At 50.4% G+C, this 17354-nt stretch overlaps 1 protein-coding gene across 13 annotated transcripts in view; it reads left to right on the plus strand.

The window, feature by feature from the left end:
* PIP5K1C (phosphatidylinositol-4-phosphate 5-kinase type 1 gamma) overlaps positions 1-17354 on the plus strand; it is a 69825-nt gene that overhangs the window by 46325 nt on the left and 6146 nt on the right. Inside the window, exons 7-19 of one of the 13 annotated variants that reach the window (XM_065578353.1) lie at positions 1096-1395; positions 2076-2281; positions 3944-4027; positions 4479-4527; positions 5470-5554; positions 6476-6637; positions 6806-6835; positions 7731-7872; positions 8119-8151; positions 12381-12513; positions 12902-13030; positions 14863-14937; positions 17158-17241. In XM_065578353.1, the coding sequence (XP_065434425.1) occupies positions 1096-1395; positions 2076-2281; positions 3944-4027; positions 4479-4527; positions 5470-5554; positions 6476-6637; positions 6806-6835; positions 7731-7872; positions 8119-8151; positions 12381-12513; positions 12902-13030; positions 14863-14937; positions 17158-17241 (1512 nt within the window). The other 12 variants (XM_065578348.1, XM_065578349.1, XM_065578355.1 and 9 more) reach the window with 12 other exon arrangements.

A 17354-nucleotide genomic window follows, 5' to 3' on the forward strand; every position in this document is an offset into this window, starting at 1 on the left:
TCGCCCTGTTGTAAAGCGCTTGTGCTGTTTGCTATTTTGTAAAGTTACACTGTGCTAATTGCTATGAGGGTCTCCCTGCTGCTATCTGAAACTCATCTGAGTTGTAAAATGACCTGAGACAGACAAGACACCAGGGCGGTTGGTGCTGAGTTGCTCTAACTCTCTGGAAAGTGGAGTTCTGCTTTCAGCTGCTGGCTGGCAGTGGTGGCTTTGTACGGCACTGTATCGACTGACACGCTCAGAAAAAAACCTCTCTCCTGGGTCTAGTGAGGAAAGATGAGATGAAAGGCATTACATTTTCATACGCTTGCTGTGCTTCTGCTTTTCTTTGTTTTGAAATCTGGCAGGTTCATCTCTTCTCTCATATAGTATGCATAGCTCTTTTTGTTTCCTTTTAAAAGCCTCCCAGCGCTGAACAAGCAAACCGGGTTTGTGATATCATTCCTAATAACATGATTGCCTAAAATGGGCCTGACAGTGGGGTGGCTTAACTGATCTCTCTGGCAGACTGTTTTATAAATTTGACTCTTTCTATTAAAGGTAAGCTGAGATGATCGTATTTCCTGCTGGAGAGGCTTCATAGAGATGTTGTAATACATGTTATGCCACTGGTGTGTTCTGAGCTAGGGAACAGTTCATAGTTGTAAGATCTCCAATTGGATGAGGATATTTGAGATTTTAAAACTTTAAATTCCCACTAACTAGTTTGGGGGGGGGGGGGGAGGGAGGTTGGTTAGGTTTCCCTTTCTTTAGCTGCAGTTTGTGGGGAAATCTGTTTGGGAGTTCCCAAACTTGGCTATTTGCCCAGAGAGAGGTGCAAAATCTTATTTTCTATAGGCAAATCAAGGCATAACAATCTTTCCAGTTTGTAAAGCCAGGTCCTAGGTGGAGCCATTCAAATGGTTAGTTGGAGTTTCTTTGGGATCTTTCTCGTGCAAAGCTGTCAAGGTAAAAATAAATTCTGGATGTGCAAATGCTAGTCTGCAAACCCTTCCCAAAGCCAATCTGAGCTTGAGTTCTGCACTGAACAACGCAGTTGTTTTTCACAATGGCTCTTTCTAACCTTCCCTTTCTGCCTTCCTTGCCCCACTGCAGAACCTGAACCAGAACCCACGGACCTTGCTGCCAAAGTTCTATGGACTGTACTGCGTTCAGTCGGGAGGCAAGAACATTCGGGTGGTGGTGATGAACAATATCCTGCCCCGGGTGGTGAAAATGCACCTCAAATTTGACCTGAAAGGTTCGACCTACAAACGCCGGGCATCCAAGAAGGAGAAGGAGAAATCCAGCCCCACTTTCAAGGACCTGGACTTCATGCAGGACATGCCAGAAGGCCTAATGCTGGACACAGACACCTTCAGTGCACTGGTGAAAACGCTGCAGCGAGACTGCTTGGTAAGGGCAAGGTAAACCTAGAAAGCTGGACTGCCTAACTGTGTAGCTCTCTAGCTCTCAGGCAGCTGTAACCAAGATGGACTGTCCCCTGCTTTTGTTAGCTCATTAATCTGTAAGCCCCAAAGCCAGCTGTCTCCACCCCAGTTCTCAGCTCACCCAAAAGCAGAGTGCAGTAGTTCGGGCTCATAGTACTCTGCTAGTTTCCGAGAACGTTCATTAGTGTCCTACAAAATGTCATAAAACCAAATGACACTCGGGACACAGCTTGCCGTGTGCTGCGGTGTTCTTGGTTCTTCCTATCACATTTGTTCACTGATTCTCCAGTTCACACAATTCAGTCATCCAGAACTGGGGTGAATTCGTGAGCGAGCTTCTACTGTACAGTGTGCAGCAGATGATGGCCCCTTGTGAACTCTGCCATCCCACAACCCACCTAAAAGACCAATGGCAAGGGTGTCTGAGATCCGTTAGACCAAGCCCAAAGTATGTTGTGTTGAAACAAAGGCTGATTAACTCTGACGCTCTCTCACGCTGCTGCCTAGGAGTTGTTGGCATGAGTTCTGTGTAACCAGATGGACTGTCCCATGCTTTTGGGTCTGCCTTTGAAGTAGCATGTGAGAACTTACTGGACTGACTGTCTTTTTGTCTGATTTGTTCTTGAACTTGATACTAACCTATAGGTGTTGGAAAGCTTTAAAATCATGGACTACAGCCTGCTACTCGGGGTGCATAACATAGACCAGCAAGAACGGGAGCGGCAAACTGAGGGAGCCCAGAGCACGTCTGATGAGAAGCGTCCCGTTGGGCAGAAGGCACTTTACTCCACAGCCATGGAGTCCATCCAGGGTGGGGCTGCCCGGGGGGAGTCCATAGATACAGATGACACGTAGGTGAAAACCTGGTTCTCTTGCACTGCTGTAATGGGAGTGGGTGGAAGCAAAAAGCCAAAGTAATAAATCTCTAAAGGTTGCCACCCTGTGCCGTTGGCTTGAACTAGCTGCATGACCCATCTACCCTAAGGAAAATGGAGCGCAGCCACTGATGTATTGTAGCATGGAGTAGTTTGTTGTGAAATGTGGTCATGGTCATTCTGAAACACTTACCAGTTCCCATTTAGTTATTTACAATGGTCGTGACCATGAATTGCACCTCATCCGGTAGGTAACTGGGCCCTGTACCAGCCTGTAGGCCCAGCACTGGTCTTGAGCGGAGAGATGGGGGCAGGCTTCGCTCAGGAGTGTGGTGATGCAGTGGGGCTACACACTAGCCTAGCCCGTGGAGATTAGAGTTCAGTTTCTGCTTGGATCGTAAGTCTGTCACTTGGTCCCTGTGGAATCCTAGCAGGCCAGCGTGGTTTGAGGATGTGGCATGCTCAGCAGAGATCCAGGCCTGGGCATGTTGGGGTTTGACGGGGAGGCTTGGAAGTGCACAGGTGGAACTTGCCCAGTGCTTGCTGCACTCTGCCGTGTGCGGCTCTTGCAGCATTTTGGTTTTATGGCTCGGTGGATTGGGTTCACTAACGTGGTGGGGTTGCTCTGTTTGTCTGCTGGCATCTGTGCTCTGAGAGACCAGCTGCTCCGTTTTGAACAGTTAGGATTCTGTACAGTTAAAGAGCCAGGAAACACTTTGGAGTTTCCATTCTCTCAAATAACTCTTAATTCCAGTGGACAGCCTGATGTCCGCATGTCGACTTACCAAGTGCTGATACTAACTGCGCTGCAAATTCAAGATGGGTATTAATGGGCGGGAGTGTGGGGGGGCGGGCGGTTTGAAAACAAACTTGTGCTTAAAGACTTGGGCCAAGCTTCTGCTTGTATATGCACACAACTCCCACTGCCTGATCCAGGGCTTGTCCATCTGTACTCGTGAGCAGTCTGGCCCTTACAATAAAAGGGGGCGTTATGCCCTAGGGTTCTCAAAGCATTTTGCCTGCGAAGGGCACGCCTAAGATGTACCTAACCACTGCTGTAGGGAGCAGCTGGTGTGTGGTGGGCGCTAACACCTAGTCTTAAATGTCAAACGTATATTTTTGGGAGAAGGGGATGTTTGCCCGGATGCCTCCTTGAAGTACCACAGGCGTCTTAATGTCCTCCTAGGTTGCCACTAGCGACCGGCAGAAAGCTGCTAGCTTAGTGTGTCTGAAGGGTGCATTTCACATGTGGCACTGCAGCTGGTTCTTTACGTCTAGCTTCTGAGTATGAACCCATGTCCTACAGCAGGACAGGACCCTGGGGTGTCTGGCCCAGGTCGGAGAGAGCAGTCCCCTGATTCATAATAAACCTTAGCACTGTATATGGTCAAGTGCTGTACCAAGGTTGATTCATAGAACATCACCTTCCAGTCAGACAGAAAAATGCATGACTCCACAGGTACTGTATCTTCTAATGAAAGCTGTTGCACCAGAGTCAACGTGATTAACCACAAGATTGTCTCTTCCCCCCCCCCCCCGCCCCCCGATAATGTGGATATCTGTCTTTCCACTCTGACATACAGCATAAGTAACCTAGGGCATCTCTGAGTTGGTGTGACAATGTTTTCTTTTCTTCAGAATGGGAGGAATCCCAGCCGTGAATGGCAAAGGAGAGCACCTCCTGCTGCACGTCGGAATAATAGATATCCTTCAGTCCTACAGGTAAGGGGGCTTGAGCATCCTCGGACTCCTGAGTATGGAGAGAGGTGAGACGACCGTCTCCGAGAGCAAGTATCCCAGTCTGTCTCACATTGATCACTGCATAGTTGAAAGCTGTGGGTTTTTATCTTGAAGCTCTTATCTCAGCCAGTGGTGGTGAATCTGCTTTTCTTAAAGAAAAGTCTCCCCTTTCTGGAGGGGTGGTACCATGTGTAGGGGAGTAGTTCTTGTGCCCCTCCCACCTCCAGTGTTTCCAGGGAGTCTTGACCTTCCAGCTGCTGAGACCTAGAAATCTCTGCTTCAGAGGCATCAGCGCAGCTGTCTTGGAGAGAGGAAAGCTGTGCTCTGAGAACAGGAAGGAATATTAGCAGTTCCCTGTCCTCTGCTGTGAAAGGTGGTCTGGCCAGGGCGAGGAGGGCAAACCTGTGTCCAACACTCTCTCTCTCAAAATTAGGTTCATCAAGAAGCTAGAACACACTTGGAAGGCCCTTGTCCATGATGGGGTGAGTATTCAACACACACAGCCCTGGGTGAGAAATGCTGTCAGCAGGGGTACGGACATTGCTTTCTTGTATGCAGTTTGGTGCCATTTACCTTGCTGTTTGTAGTCTCTCAGCGGGTACAGCTTAAATCCAATGGAAAGGAGGAATTCTTCACACCTATACTCTTGGGGCAGTGGAGTGGTACTTCCATTCAGGTTCCCTTAGCTCGGCCCACTTCCTCAACTGTTTAGCTGTCATACCTCAAGTTTCGGTCCTCTGTCTTTCTATTGTCCTAGGGACCTTTGTACTGGCACAGAGCACTGGGTGATGTGTTTGTAGTTCCACCTGGGTGAATTATCTACTAACGAGGAGTCACTTTCTACTTGTTTTCCTCTGGCATTCTAATGTGTTCCACAGCAGCAAGTTGTGCTGCTACAAAATTGACTTCAGGTGGGAGATGACTTGCTCTTCAGAAACGCACATCGTACTTCTATAAAATGCCTTTGCCTCATTTACGGAAGCCGTTGGTTACGGAAGCAGAAGAGAACATCAAAGCTGTCAGAGCCAGTTTCCGCTTTAGTACACACAATGAAACGCACAGTACAACTAAAATGCAGTGATGCTGTATTGCTGAATGTTGGTGACCATGTCCAATTCCACTGTATCCAAGTGTGCTTTGAACGTCAACAAACAAAGCCGGGGGACTCTCTTGTATGAAAGCAGGCCATTTGCTTCCTCCAAAAATCTAGGTACCCTCACCAGCCCAGCGTAATACACTGAGAACCTCATCAAAATGCAGTCAAATCAAAGGCCATGCTGCAAGCATATTTATAGGGTTAAGATGGAAAAGCTTGCCTGAAGTGAGCTGCTTACGATGCTGGCAGTGGAATAGACGACTCGCTGGGCACTGCTGATAAGGAGAGAGATTTTAAGCATAATGTTGATCACCTCTCCTGTTTCTAGGACACGGTCTCAGTGCACAGACCCAGCTTCTATGCAGAGAGATTCTTCAAATTCATGACCAACACAGTGTTCCGAAAGAATTCCTGTAAGTGTCTGCAGCCTCGCTATCCTGGGGCACCTGCTGGGACCACCTCCCTTTGGGATAGGCAGGCAGCCTTCTCCTCTCCCCCCGCCCGCCCCCATGTTCCCTGACCCTGCTAGGAGGGAAGACCTTGACTGAATGCTCTGCCGTACTAAAGTAGCCCTGCTGTTTCCGATCTCCCTGCTCCCACTCCTTTGCATGAGAGTTTTGAGTTCTCCTGACACCTGTATGTATAACCACTGTTGCACAGTTCTCTTGGTGCCCTTGTGTCAGTATATAGCAGTGGTTCTCAAACTTTTGTACTGGTGACCCCTTTCACGTAGCAAGCCTCTGAATGAGACCCCCCCCTTTATAAATTAAAAACTCTTTTTTTTTTTAATATATTTAATACCATTATAAGTGCTGGAGGCAAAGGGGGGGGGGGTTGGGGTGGAGGCTGACAGCTTGCAACCCCCCCATGTAATAACCTTGTGACCGCCAGTTTGAGAACCCCTGGTATATAGAGTTCTTAAAGCAGGTGTGTAGGAATCTGAGAATGCCATGCCTCAAGACATCCGTGAGAGGGCATGATTGGCAAATGCTTGCCAAGAGGCAACTCTTGTCAACTTTCTCCTGTAAACTTTCCTTATGTGAGCGAACTATGTGGGGAAACTGGGCTCTCACCACAGCAGGCCTGGCCTAAGCTAGGAGATTGCAATGGCCAGGAAGCTGGAGCTCCCTGCAGTTTGGAGCTGACCAAACTTCCTAACTGACGTGTCTGATTCAGAGCTGGAAGCTCTTTAGGCAAACGGTATCAACAGCCCACAGCTAGTCCTTCTGTTGCTGTGTTGTGAGGATGTTCATCCAAGGGGCGGGATGGTTTCTCTAGTGTCCAGTCAGTGTGTGTGGCTTGTGGTCTCATCTCCTTAACTCTTCTGGCTGCAGCTCTGAAATCGTCTCCATCTAAGAAAGGACGTAGTGCCTTGTTAGCTGTCAAGATGCCTGGCCCAACAGCTGCATTTTCAGCTAGCCAGATCCCCTCGGAGAGGGATGAAGCCCAGTATGATCTCCGAGCCGCCAGGAGTTACCCCACGTTGGACGACGAAGGTAACGGTTGTGGTGGTTTTGGCTGCCCTGTGGCTATTCTCTCTCCCTAGGTGTGTAGCTGTTCCTTAGCATCCTCCCCTGTACTCGTTCAGTTTCCCCCACTGTGCACCAAATGTGCGTTTCCCTGGATCAACAGCTCTTCATTCCATTTCTTGCTGTGCTTTGCAGGTGCTAAACTTAACCAGGACAGGGGGGAAGGTAAGAGAATATTGCTTTGGCATAGTATTAGGAACTAGTATATGGCTAAGCAGCGCCAATGGCTCTGAAGAGGGTGGAGTCCCTTCCCTCCACTTCTGGAGAGAGTCAGCACCTTAGGGGTTCTGTGTAAAAACGGTAATTGATGTCACTGCTGCAAGGTGCCCACTGTCCGTTGGCACTCGCAGTGATGACAGGGACAGTCCAGACACCATGGAAACACTGTTGCCTTGTTGACCATCTCGCTGTTAGTGAGAAGAGAACTGGGGCTACATGGGGACGTGGAACCCAATTCCATTGGTGCTCAGGTACTGCTGTACAGTACAAGACTTGGCCTTTGCCAGGAGAAAGCTGGGTCTGATTTTCCACAGCCTTGCGTCGCGTACATCAGTGCTACCTTTACCAGTTCTGAATGGTAAAAGGCAGTGGCCAGCCGGGCCCATAAATGTTACATCTTTACAGCATAGTTGGGTGAACCACTGAGGGCTTCGTTCATTGTCTGAGCATACGGGGGTATTGATCTGACAGTCTGAGCCCAAAGCCAGCTGGGTACGAGCGAGGAAGCTTTCCGTGGTCCTGGGCCCGTATTGCAATGACAGGTTTCAGCCAGGAGGCTCCGTACTGGTGGAGTTGGGAGTGAAGCTCCGTGGTAGGGCTGTGCTGAGCCCTCACCTAGCTCAAGTCAGCGCTGTCAGTCACTTTGATGACCACCCCCAAACACCTCCGCAGGTGCACAGCCTTTCAGACTGCCCACTGCCTGTGGGGTGTGGATCCCAGTGGTGGTGCAGCAGACTGACATGGCTTCAGCAGCTGGCTGGAGACAGGCCAGTGTTGCTTGTATTTAACTCCTTCAGCCTGTTTTTTCCTGTCGTCTTTCTGCTCTTGGTCTTGGGCATAGCAGGAAGGCCAGACCTGCTACCCTGCACTCCCCCTTCCTTCGAAGAAGCAACCACAGCCTCCATAGCAACGACGCTCTCTTCAACGTCGCTCTCTGTTCCTGAGCGGTCTCCCTCGGAGACCTCTGAGCAGTCCAGGTACAGGTAAGGATGGTGTTCTCAATCTGGTTATCCTAGAGCTGACTGGGGTTCGCCTCTGCCCTACACATCAGCAGAGTGCGCTGCGCTCTGCCGTGGAGTTTAATTAAACCGCTCCCGGGAGTGAGGAACGTGCTTTCGGGATTAATTATTGCTGTCAAGTAGAACAGCCCCTTCAGGGAAGGGTTTTGGTTTTTTTTTTTTTTAAATCCCCCCACTCAGATAAACTTGGTTTTTGGTTTGTCTCCGCAGGAGGCGCACACACTCCTCAGGGCAGGATGGCAGGTAAGACGTCCTTTCGTTCTCTAGAAACATGTCCAGAAATCCCCCTCAACTGACTGGGCTGAGTAAAAGCAACCACAGTGCCAAGGCCTGTACACCACTTCAGGCCTGTTTTGAGAGCTAAAGTGGGATTTCAGTGGTGCATAGACTTTGTGCTGGGCCCCTTCTGCAGAGACGAGTGAATTTCTCCCTCTGTGATCTTAAATAATAGTCCCCAGCTCTTATCTAGCAGTTCTCATCAGTAGATCTCATAGCACTTTACAAGGGAGGTCAGTATCATTACCCCTATCTTACAGATGGGGAAATTGAGGCCCCAGAAGGTAAATGGACTTGCCCAAGGTCACCCTGAAGTTAGTGGCAGAGCTGCCCAGGTGGATAGAAAGCTGGCTAGATCATCAGGCTCAACGGGTAGTGATCAATGGCTCCATGTCTAGTTGGCAGCCGGTATCCAGCAGAGTGCCCCAAAGGTTGGTCCTGGGGCCAGTTTTGTTCAATATCTTCATTAATGATCTGGAGGATGGCATGGATTGCACCCTCAGCAAGTTTGCAGATGACACTAAACTGGGAGGAGTGGTAGATACGCTGGAGGGTAGGGATAGGATACAGAGGGACCTAGACAAATTAGAGGATTGGGCCAAAAGAAATCTGATGAGGTTCAACAAGGACAAGTGCAGAGTCCTGCACTTGGGACGGAAGAATCCCATGCACTGCTATAGATTAGGAACCGAGTGGCTAGGCAGCAGTTCTGCAAAAAAGGACCTAGGGGTTTCAGTGGACGGGAAGCTGGGTATGGTCAACAGTGTGCTCTTGTTGCCAAGAAGGCTAACGGCATTTTGGGCTGTATAAGTAGGGGCATTGCCAGCAGATCGAGGGACGTGATCATTCCCCTCTATTCGGCATTGGTGAGGCCTCATCTGGAGTACTGTGTCCAGTTTAGGGCCCCACACAAATTGGAAAGAGTCCAGCGGAGGGCAACAAAAATGATTAGGGGACTGGAGCACATGATTTATGAGGACAGGCAGAGGGAACTGGGATTGTTTAGTCTGCAGAAGAGAAGAATGAAAGAGGATTTGATAGCTGCTTTCAAGTACCTGAAAGGGAGTTCCAAAGAGGATGGATCTAGACTGTTCTCAGTGGTACCAGATGACAGAACAAGGAGTAATGGTCTCAAATTGCAGTGCGGGAGGTTTAGGTTCGATATGAGGAAAAACTTTTTCACTAGGAGGATGGTGAAGCACTGGAATGGGTTACCTAGGGAGGTGGTGGAATCTCCTTCATTGGAGGTTTTTAAGCCCTGGCTTGACAAAGCCCTGGGTGGGATGATTTAGTTGGGGATTGGTCCTGCTTTGAGCAGGGGGTTGGACTAGATGACCTCCTGAGGTCCCTTCCAACCCTGATAGTCTATGATTGATCCTGGTCTGGTGCCCTAGTCACTGAAAGGCAGGCATATCCCTCTTGAGTGCAATCTGTTGTCTCCGTACAGTGGTGCTAGATGCTGTCTGGTTTTCAAGAGATACTGAGCGCCCCCAGCTCCCACCGATGTACACTGGGAGCGGTGCTCACTCTCAGCATTTCTGGGAGTTCAGCCCTCTGCTCTTTCAGTGGGGTGTGGCGGGGAGCTGCTGGCAAAGTGGGCAGAATTCCCCTGTTCCTCAGAGGATACCTTTATTCTAAGATCTTTCTTTGGACGCTAGTATCCTACATTATTCCAGAATATTCTCACACCGATAACACTGGCAGCAGTGTCTGCATGCTGGAGCAGAGGAATCGGAGTCAGGACTCCTCTGAGTTCTGTTGCCAGCTCTGCCCCAAACTTGCTGTGATCCCTTGAGCAAGTCAAAGGCCAACATTTCCAAATACTGCCTCTGATCCTGGGGCCTTCAGGTTTTGGGTGCCCAACGCTCCATAGGAAGTGCCAGCCTGGATCAGACCCCAGGTCCATCCAACCCAGTGTTCTTTCGCTGACAGTTGACAGCAACCAGATTGGCTTGGTCCAGAGCACAAGGTTTTCTCAGCCCCTCCCCAAGTTTGTTGTCATTCATTCGAACAGCTCTGGACGTTTTTGTTATCTATATAAATGTCCAGTCCCACTTGCAATCTTGTCTTGGTCTTGCTAGTGGCCCAGGGCTGTGGACCCACACCCACAGCTGAAGTAAGGGGGAGCTGTCGGGTACTCGACCCTTCTGAAAATCATACTTGAGATGTCGAATGACTTGGCACCTGAAAACTGGCAACCTGGTGGGAAACTCTTTTGAAAATGTGGGCCCGTGCCTCAGTGGGACGTATGCCCCTATACATTATTCATACAGGGGCTGAGGCTTAATGTTTGTGTGGAGAGCCCTTTGAGATCCTCTGAAAGTGCTGCAAGCACAAATGTATTGATACATGCTCAGAAGACGACAGGGGCCGTACCCAGTTTGTTGAGGTTCTGTCTGTGCTGTAGCTGGAGAATTCCCTCGGGGATTTTTAAAGAGCCATCACTACAAGAAACAGCAGAGCTCCCAAGCTGAGTCCCGTAGATCTGTAGGAGAGCTCCCCCTGCTGGCTAGGCAGTGTCCACTCCCTGACTAGCCCTTCTCCAGGCACTGTGCTTTGCATATCACTGTCGAGTGAGCAAACGGGGGGAGTGGCGATATCTTCAGGTCTCTCTTACAAATCCAGGACTGTGTAAATAACTTTCTTCCCCAGCTGATTGTGTCCTTCACTTGGCAAACATTGACCCCTCCCACGAAGACCATCGAACGAATAATCTACTCTAAGGCCATGTCTGTTCTGCAGGGACCATAGCAGCAGAGCTATGCTAGCATAAATCCGTAGTGTAGATGCAGCCTACAACAGCAGAAGGGGCTTTTCCATCGTGGTAGGACCACCTCCTCCCCAAGTGATGGTAGCTATATCTTCCATTGACCTAGCTGTATTTACACCGGAATGAGGTTGGCATAGCTTCAGTGCTCATGACTGTGTGTGGGGAGGCAACGTTTGCTTGGTTTAGTTGATTTTTTTTTTTTCTCCACACCCCTGACTGGTGTAGCTATGTGTAGACCAGGCCTAAGCTTCTCTAAAATAGGCAGTCACTTGAATATTATTATGAGCTGGGTGAAACCTCATTATGGGTTGAGTTAAAACCTTATTGAGATTGATAGGTGTGAATGCATCCTTCAGTTAACAGATCTGTAAGGATAAGCCCCTACCTAGGACAGAGTGTGTGAACCGCCCAGGAGGTTTGTTGCTGATGTTTTGTGGGGCAGGGGAAAGCAGAACACTGGGGACCAGAGAAACACAGACAGCAGGAAGGAGCAGTTGAAAGTACCATGTCTGACCCTGGAAGAAACTTGGGGAGAGGGATTCAGGCCAGAGGTGCAGGCTGAAGAGTGTTCTTGGTGCTGTGTGCAAAAGAAACTGTTTCCTGGTATTTGATTCCTTCTGTGTTCAGAGACACAGGACTTTATATATTCTCGGTAAAGAAAGTCAGGTGTTTCTTTGCTGCAGTTTTCTATTGCCAATTGCTGTTCCCAACTGGAATGTCCCCATCACCCCACACTGTGACTAGCCCCTTGGTTTGAAAAGGGGCAACGGTACCATAACATATGAAGCAGCAGACAATCCACAGACACATAGCTCTCCCTAGGGTTACAGGTGTATAATCTAGTCTGGACTACGTCATTCACCTTTAGTACCTGTGCACATCTTTGCATGGCAAGAAACACAGAAGTGGGCAAGGAGCTTCAGCACACCTGGAGTGTTGATAATGCAGCGTGAGTCAGCTGTGCAGCTCCTCCCTCCATCCCACCTGCCTCTGCTTTCCTCACCTACAGCAGGCAGCTTCCTGCTGCTAGCCATCCTGAGATGAAGCAGGGTCTCCTGATGTCAGCTGGCCGGCTCCAGCTAATCCTGCTGCCCCTGTTCTCTCCTCCCCGGCCACAGAACTTGGAAGGGATTGACCCTCTGGGCTGAGAAGTTAAGCTGTCAAAAACGGTTGTCCCAAGGACCAGACACTAGGAGATTCTGACTGCAAGAGCTAATGTAGCTGTGTTACACGTGTGCTGTGCAACTGCCCGTGGGTGGCGTGCTGGCCACGTCTGGTGCAAAAAGCTGCCATTTGCCACATCCAGTCTAGGACTGCTGCAGTACGTGAGGCTATTGCTTTTCTGCCTAAAGCAGACTTGCGGTGCCCTGGTATTGGAGAACCTGAGAACTGGGGTAGAAGAGACCATGTTAAACAGAGCAGATAGGCTTGTGTATCTTTGGCTTTGCAGGTCTCATGAGGAGGTTCGGGTTGAAGAGGAACTCCAGCAGATAACCGTAGAGCTGGAAAGCAAATGTGACGTTGAGATCATAGCTCCTGAGGAAGACGATAAAGGGCAAGTGTCAATGTGGAAAATACAGGAGTCGCTGTTGGCATTGGCCATGAAGAAATGCTAATTCCTGCTTCAGTGCAGCTCCTCCAGGTGCTGGCCAGCCTGTGGCACTCCTGGGCCTGGAAGGGGCTGATGTCTCCATCTCAGCTTTGAGATGCATGAGAACTGATTTGCTCTGGGTACCAAACTTCCAAAAGCGTAGGTGCCTCACCCAGGGTGCTGAGTGATTCTGCTTCTAACCCCACATTGATCTGCACCTTAGCACTGGGGAGTCGTGCCGGTGTCCAGATTTGCAGTCTCCTGACCCCTTCAGCTCCCCTGTAGTAAATCGATTAGCTCCATCCTTTTTTGGTAAAGGAAGCTGGCCTCATGTTCTTTGCTTCTTACCCAGGGAGGCGGCCTCTTCAGCCTGTGCCATTGCAACAGCCACCGCTACAATCGAAGTGGAAACAGCCAGCCAGGCCTCGGAGCCAGCCAGCCAGGCTTCAGATGAAGACGATGTGCCAGTCGCAGACATATACTTTGTAAGATATTTTATCTGCTTAATCCATCTTACACCCGTAAAGTGTGTTCAAGCAGCGTTGTAGCTAGATATGAGGTACCAAAGCAGCGGATGAAGGAAAATAGTCTAACCTGGGTAATGCATGTCCTGTGGATCTGAAACACGTGGCTGTCAGTCGCCTGGGCACTCATTGGTTAAATCACAGTAACTTCAGTTTCACCCTTTGCTAACTCCAATATAGCATGTGCTCAGGCCTTGCTATTACAATGTACATTGTAGACATGCCTGTCCACCACATGAGCAACTTTGCTACCTACATGCACAAGTCTCTGATGGGCTTAACCAAGCCAGCTCTCCATATCTGGGAATCTATCGCATTGAGCGTACAGTTACCCTGCGAGTTCGCTTTCCTCCCCACAGAGCAGAATTCATTATTTCTCTCCCTGAAAAGATGAGGCTTCAGACCCTATTCTTTCCTCGCAGCCCCTGGAGACAGGACAGGAAGTTACTGTGCTGGCTGACCTCCGAGGTCTGTGATGAACTCTGGTTTTTCCTTTCCCTGCAGGCAGATGCGTTAGATGGTGCAGTGGAAATCTAGTACTGAGGCAGGGAGTAAGTGAGGTGGTTGCCGGGTTGGCAGCAGAGTGCGGAGTATCTCTGAGCTGTATCCCTCCATCAGCTCTCGCAATGTCTGAGCACCTGCTGGAGACTTGAGAGAGAGGAGACTTCTAGCAACGTGTATCTCCTCTCTGAACTACCAAAGGCCAACAAGGGGAGGTGGAGGCACACTGCCTGATGACACCTTCAGCCTTGCATTGATGCTAGTTTTGGCTGCAGTGGAGTTACAGCAGGGAGGAGCTGTGTCCTGCAATTCGGCACTTCCATAGAAACCGAGATCACCCTAAAGTGGGTACCTCAAACACCGCGTATCCTAGAGCATTCGTGCATCACGTGGCTTTCCTTGTGCTCATGTGACTCCACTGCAGAATTGCTCATTCATTGCTGAGTAATTTGGACAGCTCCAGGGAGCTGCAGGAGGAATTGGCTCAGTTTTAAAAGCTTGTCTGTTTTGGTTTTTTCTGCATGTGATTCAAAATGCAAACAGCTTTCCCTAACATTTGCTGCTCTTTATTTGCCTGTGGATGGCAGCTGAGTGTGAGCTGCCTTCTGGTAACTGCCCTTCTCATTGGGAAGTGCCTTCTAGTGAGGTTCAACCCCCCACCCCCCTACCATCTGGCCATAGACAAGCCTGTTGGGACGGATGGGTTGGTGTGCTGTGCCTAGCTGCGTGCACAAATCTTGTAACCCATCATCAGCATTTCATACCTCATCTGAGCCCTCTGGCTTTGCGTTGCCGTGTGTAGCGTGCTGTGCTGTGTCTCTCCGAGCTACTGAGGTGAAGGGAAATGCACCGAGTTTTAGTCCCCGCTGGCTTTCACCTAGGAAAACTGCTTAAGCGGCAGCTCGAGCGAGCAGCCGAGCATGATGCAGGTTAGGACTGGCTGCCCTCTCCAATAGCTAGCTGCATTCTGGGGGTAATCTGAAGCGATGCTCGGACCAGAGGAGAAGTCACTGAGTCGCAAGGGAGCATAAACTCCCCTTTGGGGGAGATCTGCTTTCCAGTGCTTAAAGCAGCAACAGCGGGGGGGTGGGGATGCACTTGGTCTCCCTACTCGCTGCAGGGGACTAGAGGCGCAGAGCAGCGTGGCTGGGCATGGGGCTCGGCTGTTCCCCGCATGGCTCCCCTGCCAGCTAATCCTGTCAGACCTGGAGATGCCCAGCCCCTTGGTTGCTTTCACTTCATCCTTTCTCCTCTGTTTCCTTTCTCACCTCACTTGCCCTGGTGCCATCCAGTTCACAGATGGGAGGTACTGGATTTACTCTCCCCGCCAGCGCAGACTCCGAGCCGCCTCGTTTTCCTCTGGGACTGTAAGTGAACACGCTAGCACACAAGGGAGCCAGCCTGCAGCTTTGAAACACTGGGGTCAAGCAAAGGCCAAGCAGTTCCCTCTCTCCTGGATGCCCCAGGGTCTAGTTCTGTTTTGTGAGGTGTAGATACAGCCTGCATGGCCAGCAAGCCCCTGATTAGTGAGGAGTTGCCCTCTACAACCTCTTTCCAAAGATATCCCATGAACCCCTGCTAGTGGAGCTGTTTGAGAGTCTCCCTCCTTCCTGCCCCCCTTTTTCTAGGCCAGTTATGAAATTGACTGAATTTAGCCAAGTGCTTTATCATTACTCTTTGTGCCATTAACTTAACATGGCCCCATATTTACGTGTCATGCTGGGCCGAGTCCTCCTGGTAGCCATGTAGGCTGGAACGCCAAAGCTGGATTCCAGGAAGACATCACTCGGCTGGTATGAAGCTGAGGATAAAATCCAGCTACAAACACGGCCCTTTGGCCCTTAGGACACTGGCTGATTTCCAGGTGTCTAATGCACTGACCAGTTTCTACAGCTTAGAGGCTCTAAGAGGGAAACTGCTGGGGACTCCAGCCTAGGGTGAAGTGCCTTCCCTGCCTTCAGCGGGCTGTGACCATGGCAGAATCACTTCACCTTTTCCCCATTTATAAACTTGGGATAATTGTTCCCCTTCCAAGGCGTCTGTCCAGAGGGACTGTTTAATGGGTGGTGGTATTCCCAGCCCCTCCTCTGCCGTGGGGGAGGCTGGGGGCACTAAGCAGACCGGATGTAGGTGATGAGCAATGTGCAGACTGGCCCTGGTGAAATGGGGGGAGCCAGAGAGAGTTGAGAGAGAATCGTTAATCTCTTCTCCCTCACACCCGTTTTGCTCCCATTTACTGTAGTAAGAATTCCCAGCACTGAGGGGGTTAACTCGAGCCCACACTCTGAATGCTTCTCCTCTCTGTCACCACACAGCACAGACCCACTTCTGTAGCAGCTGTCGCTAGACACCTGCTTCTGGCGCTCACGAAAGGCGTGGAAGGTGGGTGGTGGAGTTCAGAGCAGTAATGGGGAATGAAGGATCGGGAGCAGGGTGGGCTCTGCGCAGTGGGAAGGGGCTCCAGGGGCTCTAGCACAGCACTTCAAGCTTCAGCTCTGGATTCTGGTGCCCCCTCCCAGCGGCTCCGTGTTGGCGGAACCTGCCATTATCCGTGGAGTTCAGTGTAGCAGACCCCCCCCCCCCCCCCAGTGCTCCAAAGCTCGACTGGCTGGTTGTAGCTGTACGTCGTAGACTCAGTGCCAACCCTGCTTCCTTTACCTCATGCCTTCAAACACCACTGCGGGAAACCAGACTGACTGGCGATGAAAGGGGCCCCCCCTTGAACTGTGCCTTGCCTTGCATTCGAGGGCAAGTCTCTCCCTGCTCATCTGGAAGCAGAAGCACATTTCTGTCGCATTAATGCGGTTCTGGGGTAGCTAAGTCCCTGGATCCTTCCCCAAAACAATCCAGTTCTGTGTTGCCTCCTTTGTCATCCCCAGTCCCTGTTCTCCATTTCCCTGCTGTTTCCAATTGATGACTAACCAGCTCCTCTTCATGGTCCAACATGATCTAACCCTGCACTTCCACTGCCTTGCTTGGCACATCAGCACAAGGGGGATACAAATATTGCCGGTTTTGCCATAAAAGCTCCCTTAACTTGAAAGTGACAGTAACATCCAACATATGCAGATGCGACTGCAGCTGAAGGTGTGGGGGAAGGAATGGTCTTGTGGGTAAAATGCAGCATTGGGAGTCCAGAGATCTGGGGTCTAATTCCAGCTCTGCCACTGACCTGCTGTGGGACTTAGGCAAGTCACTTAGCTTTTTGTGCCTCGGTTCCCCATCTGTCATTGGGGCTGGCCTTGCAGGAGCTTTGAGGCTTAATTAATGCCTTGAAAGCTCTTTGAGATGCTCACATGGAAGGTGCCATGGAAGAGGAAAGTGTTGCCCTCTGCCCTGCAGCTGAACAGAGATGTCCATTTTAGCAGTGCCGCTAGCGGCTCTCCCAGCCGTTGTTAGGGGCTCAGGTACGTATTGAGGATGAGGAGGGCTCCTTTGCTGAAGTCTCGTTGTAAGATCAGTTCTCTTCCTCCGGGTGTACAGCTGTTCTTACTGTATTTTCCTGCTCTCTCTATTTTCTCCTCTTCTCTCCCTCACTCCCTGCTCTGCCGCTGCTCTTCTTGCACTGTCTCTGGCCTCTCTGGCAGCCTACAGACGAGAGGAGTTGGGTTTACTCCCCCCTCCACTATAGCACTCAAGTCCACTCTGTCTCCGATGAGGAGAGCGATACAGTAAGTGTTCAAGAAAGCTCTGATGGGCGCCCAGAGGGGCGAGCTCTGAATGTGGGCTGTGGTGCCAGCATGAGGTTCGGGGCTCCGGGCCTTGGCTTGGCTTCTGCAGCGGG

The sequence above is a fragment of the Chrysemys picta genome, chromosome 25, assembly GCF_011386835.1.
Source record: "Chrysemys picta bellii isolate R12L10 chromosome 25, ASM1138683v2, whole genome shotgun sequence".
NCBI lineage: Eukaryota > Metazoa > Chordata > Testudines > Emydidae > Chrysemys > Chrysemys picta.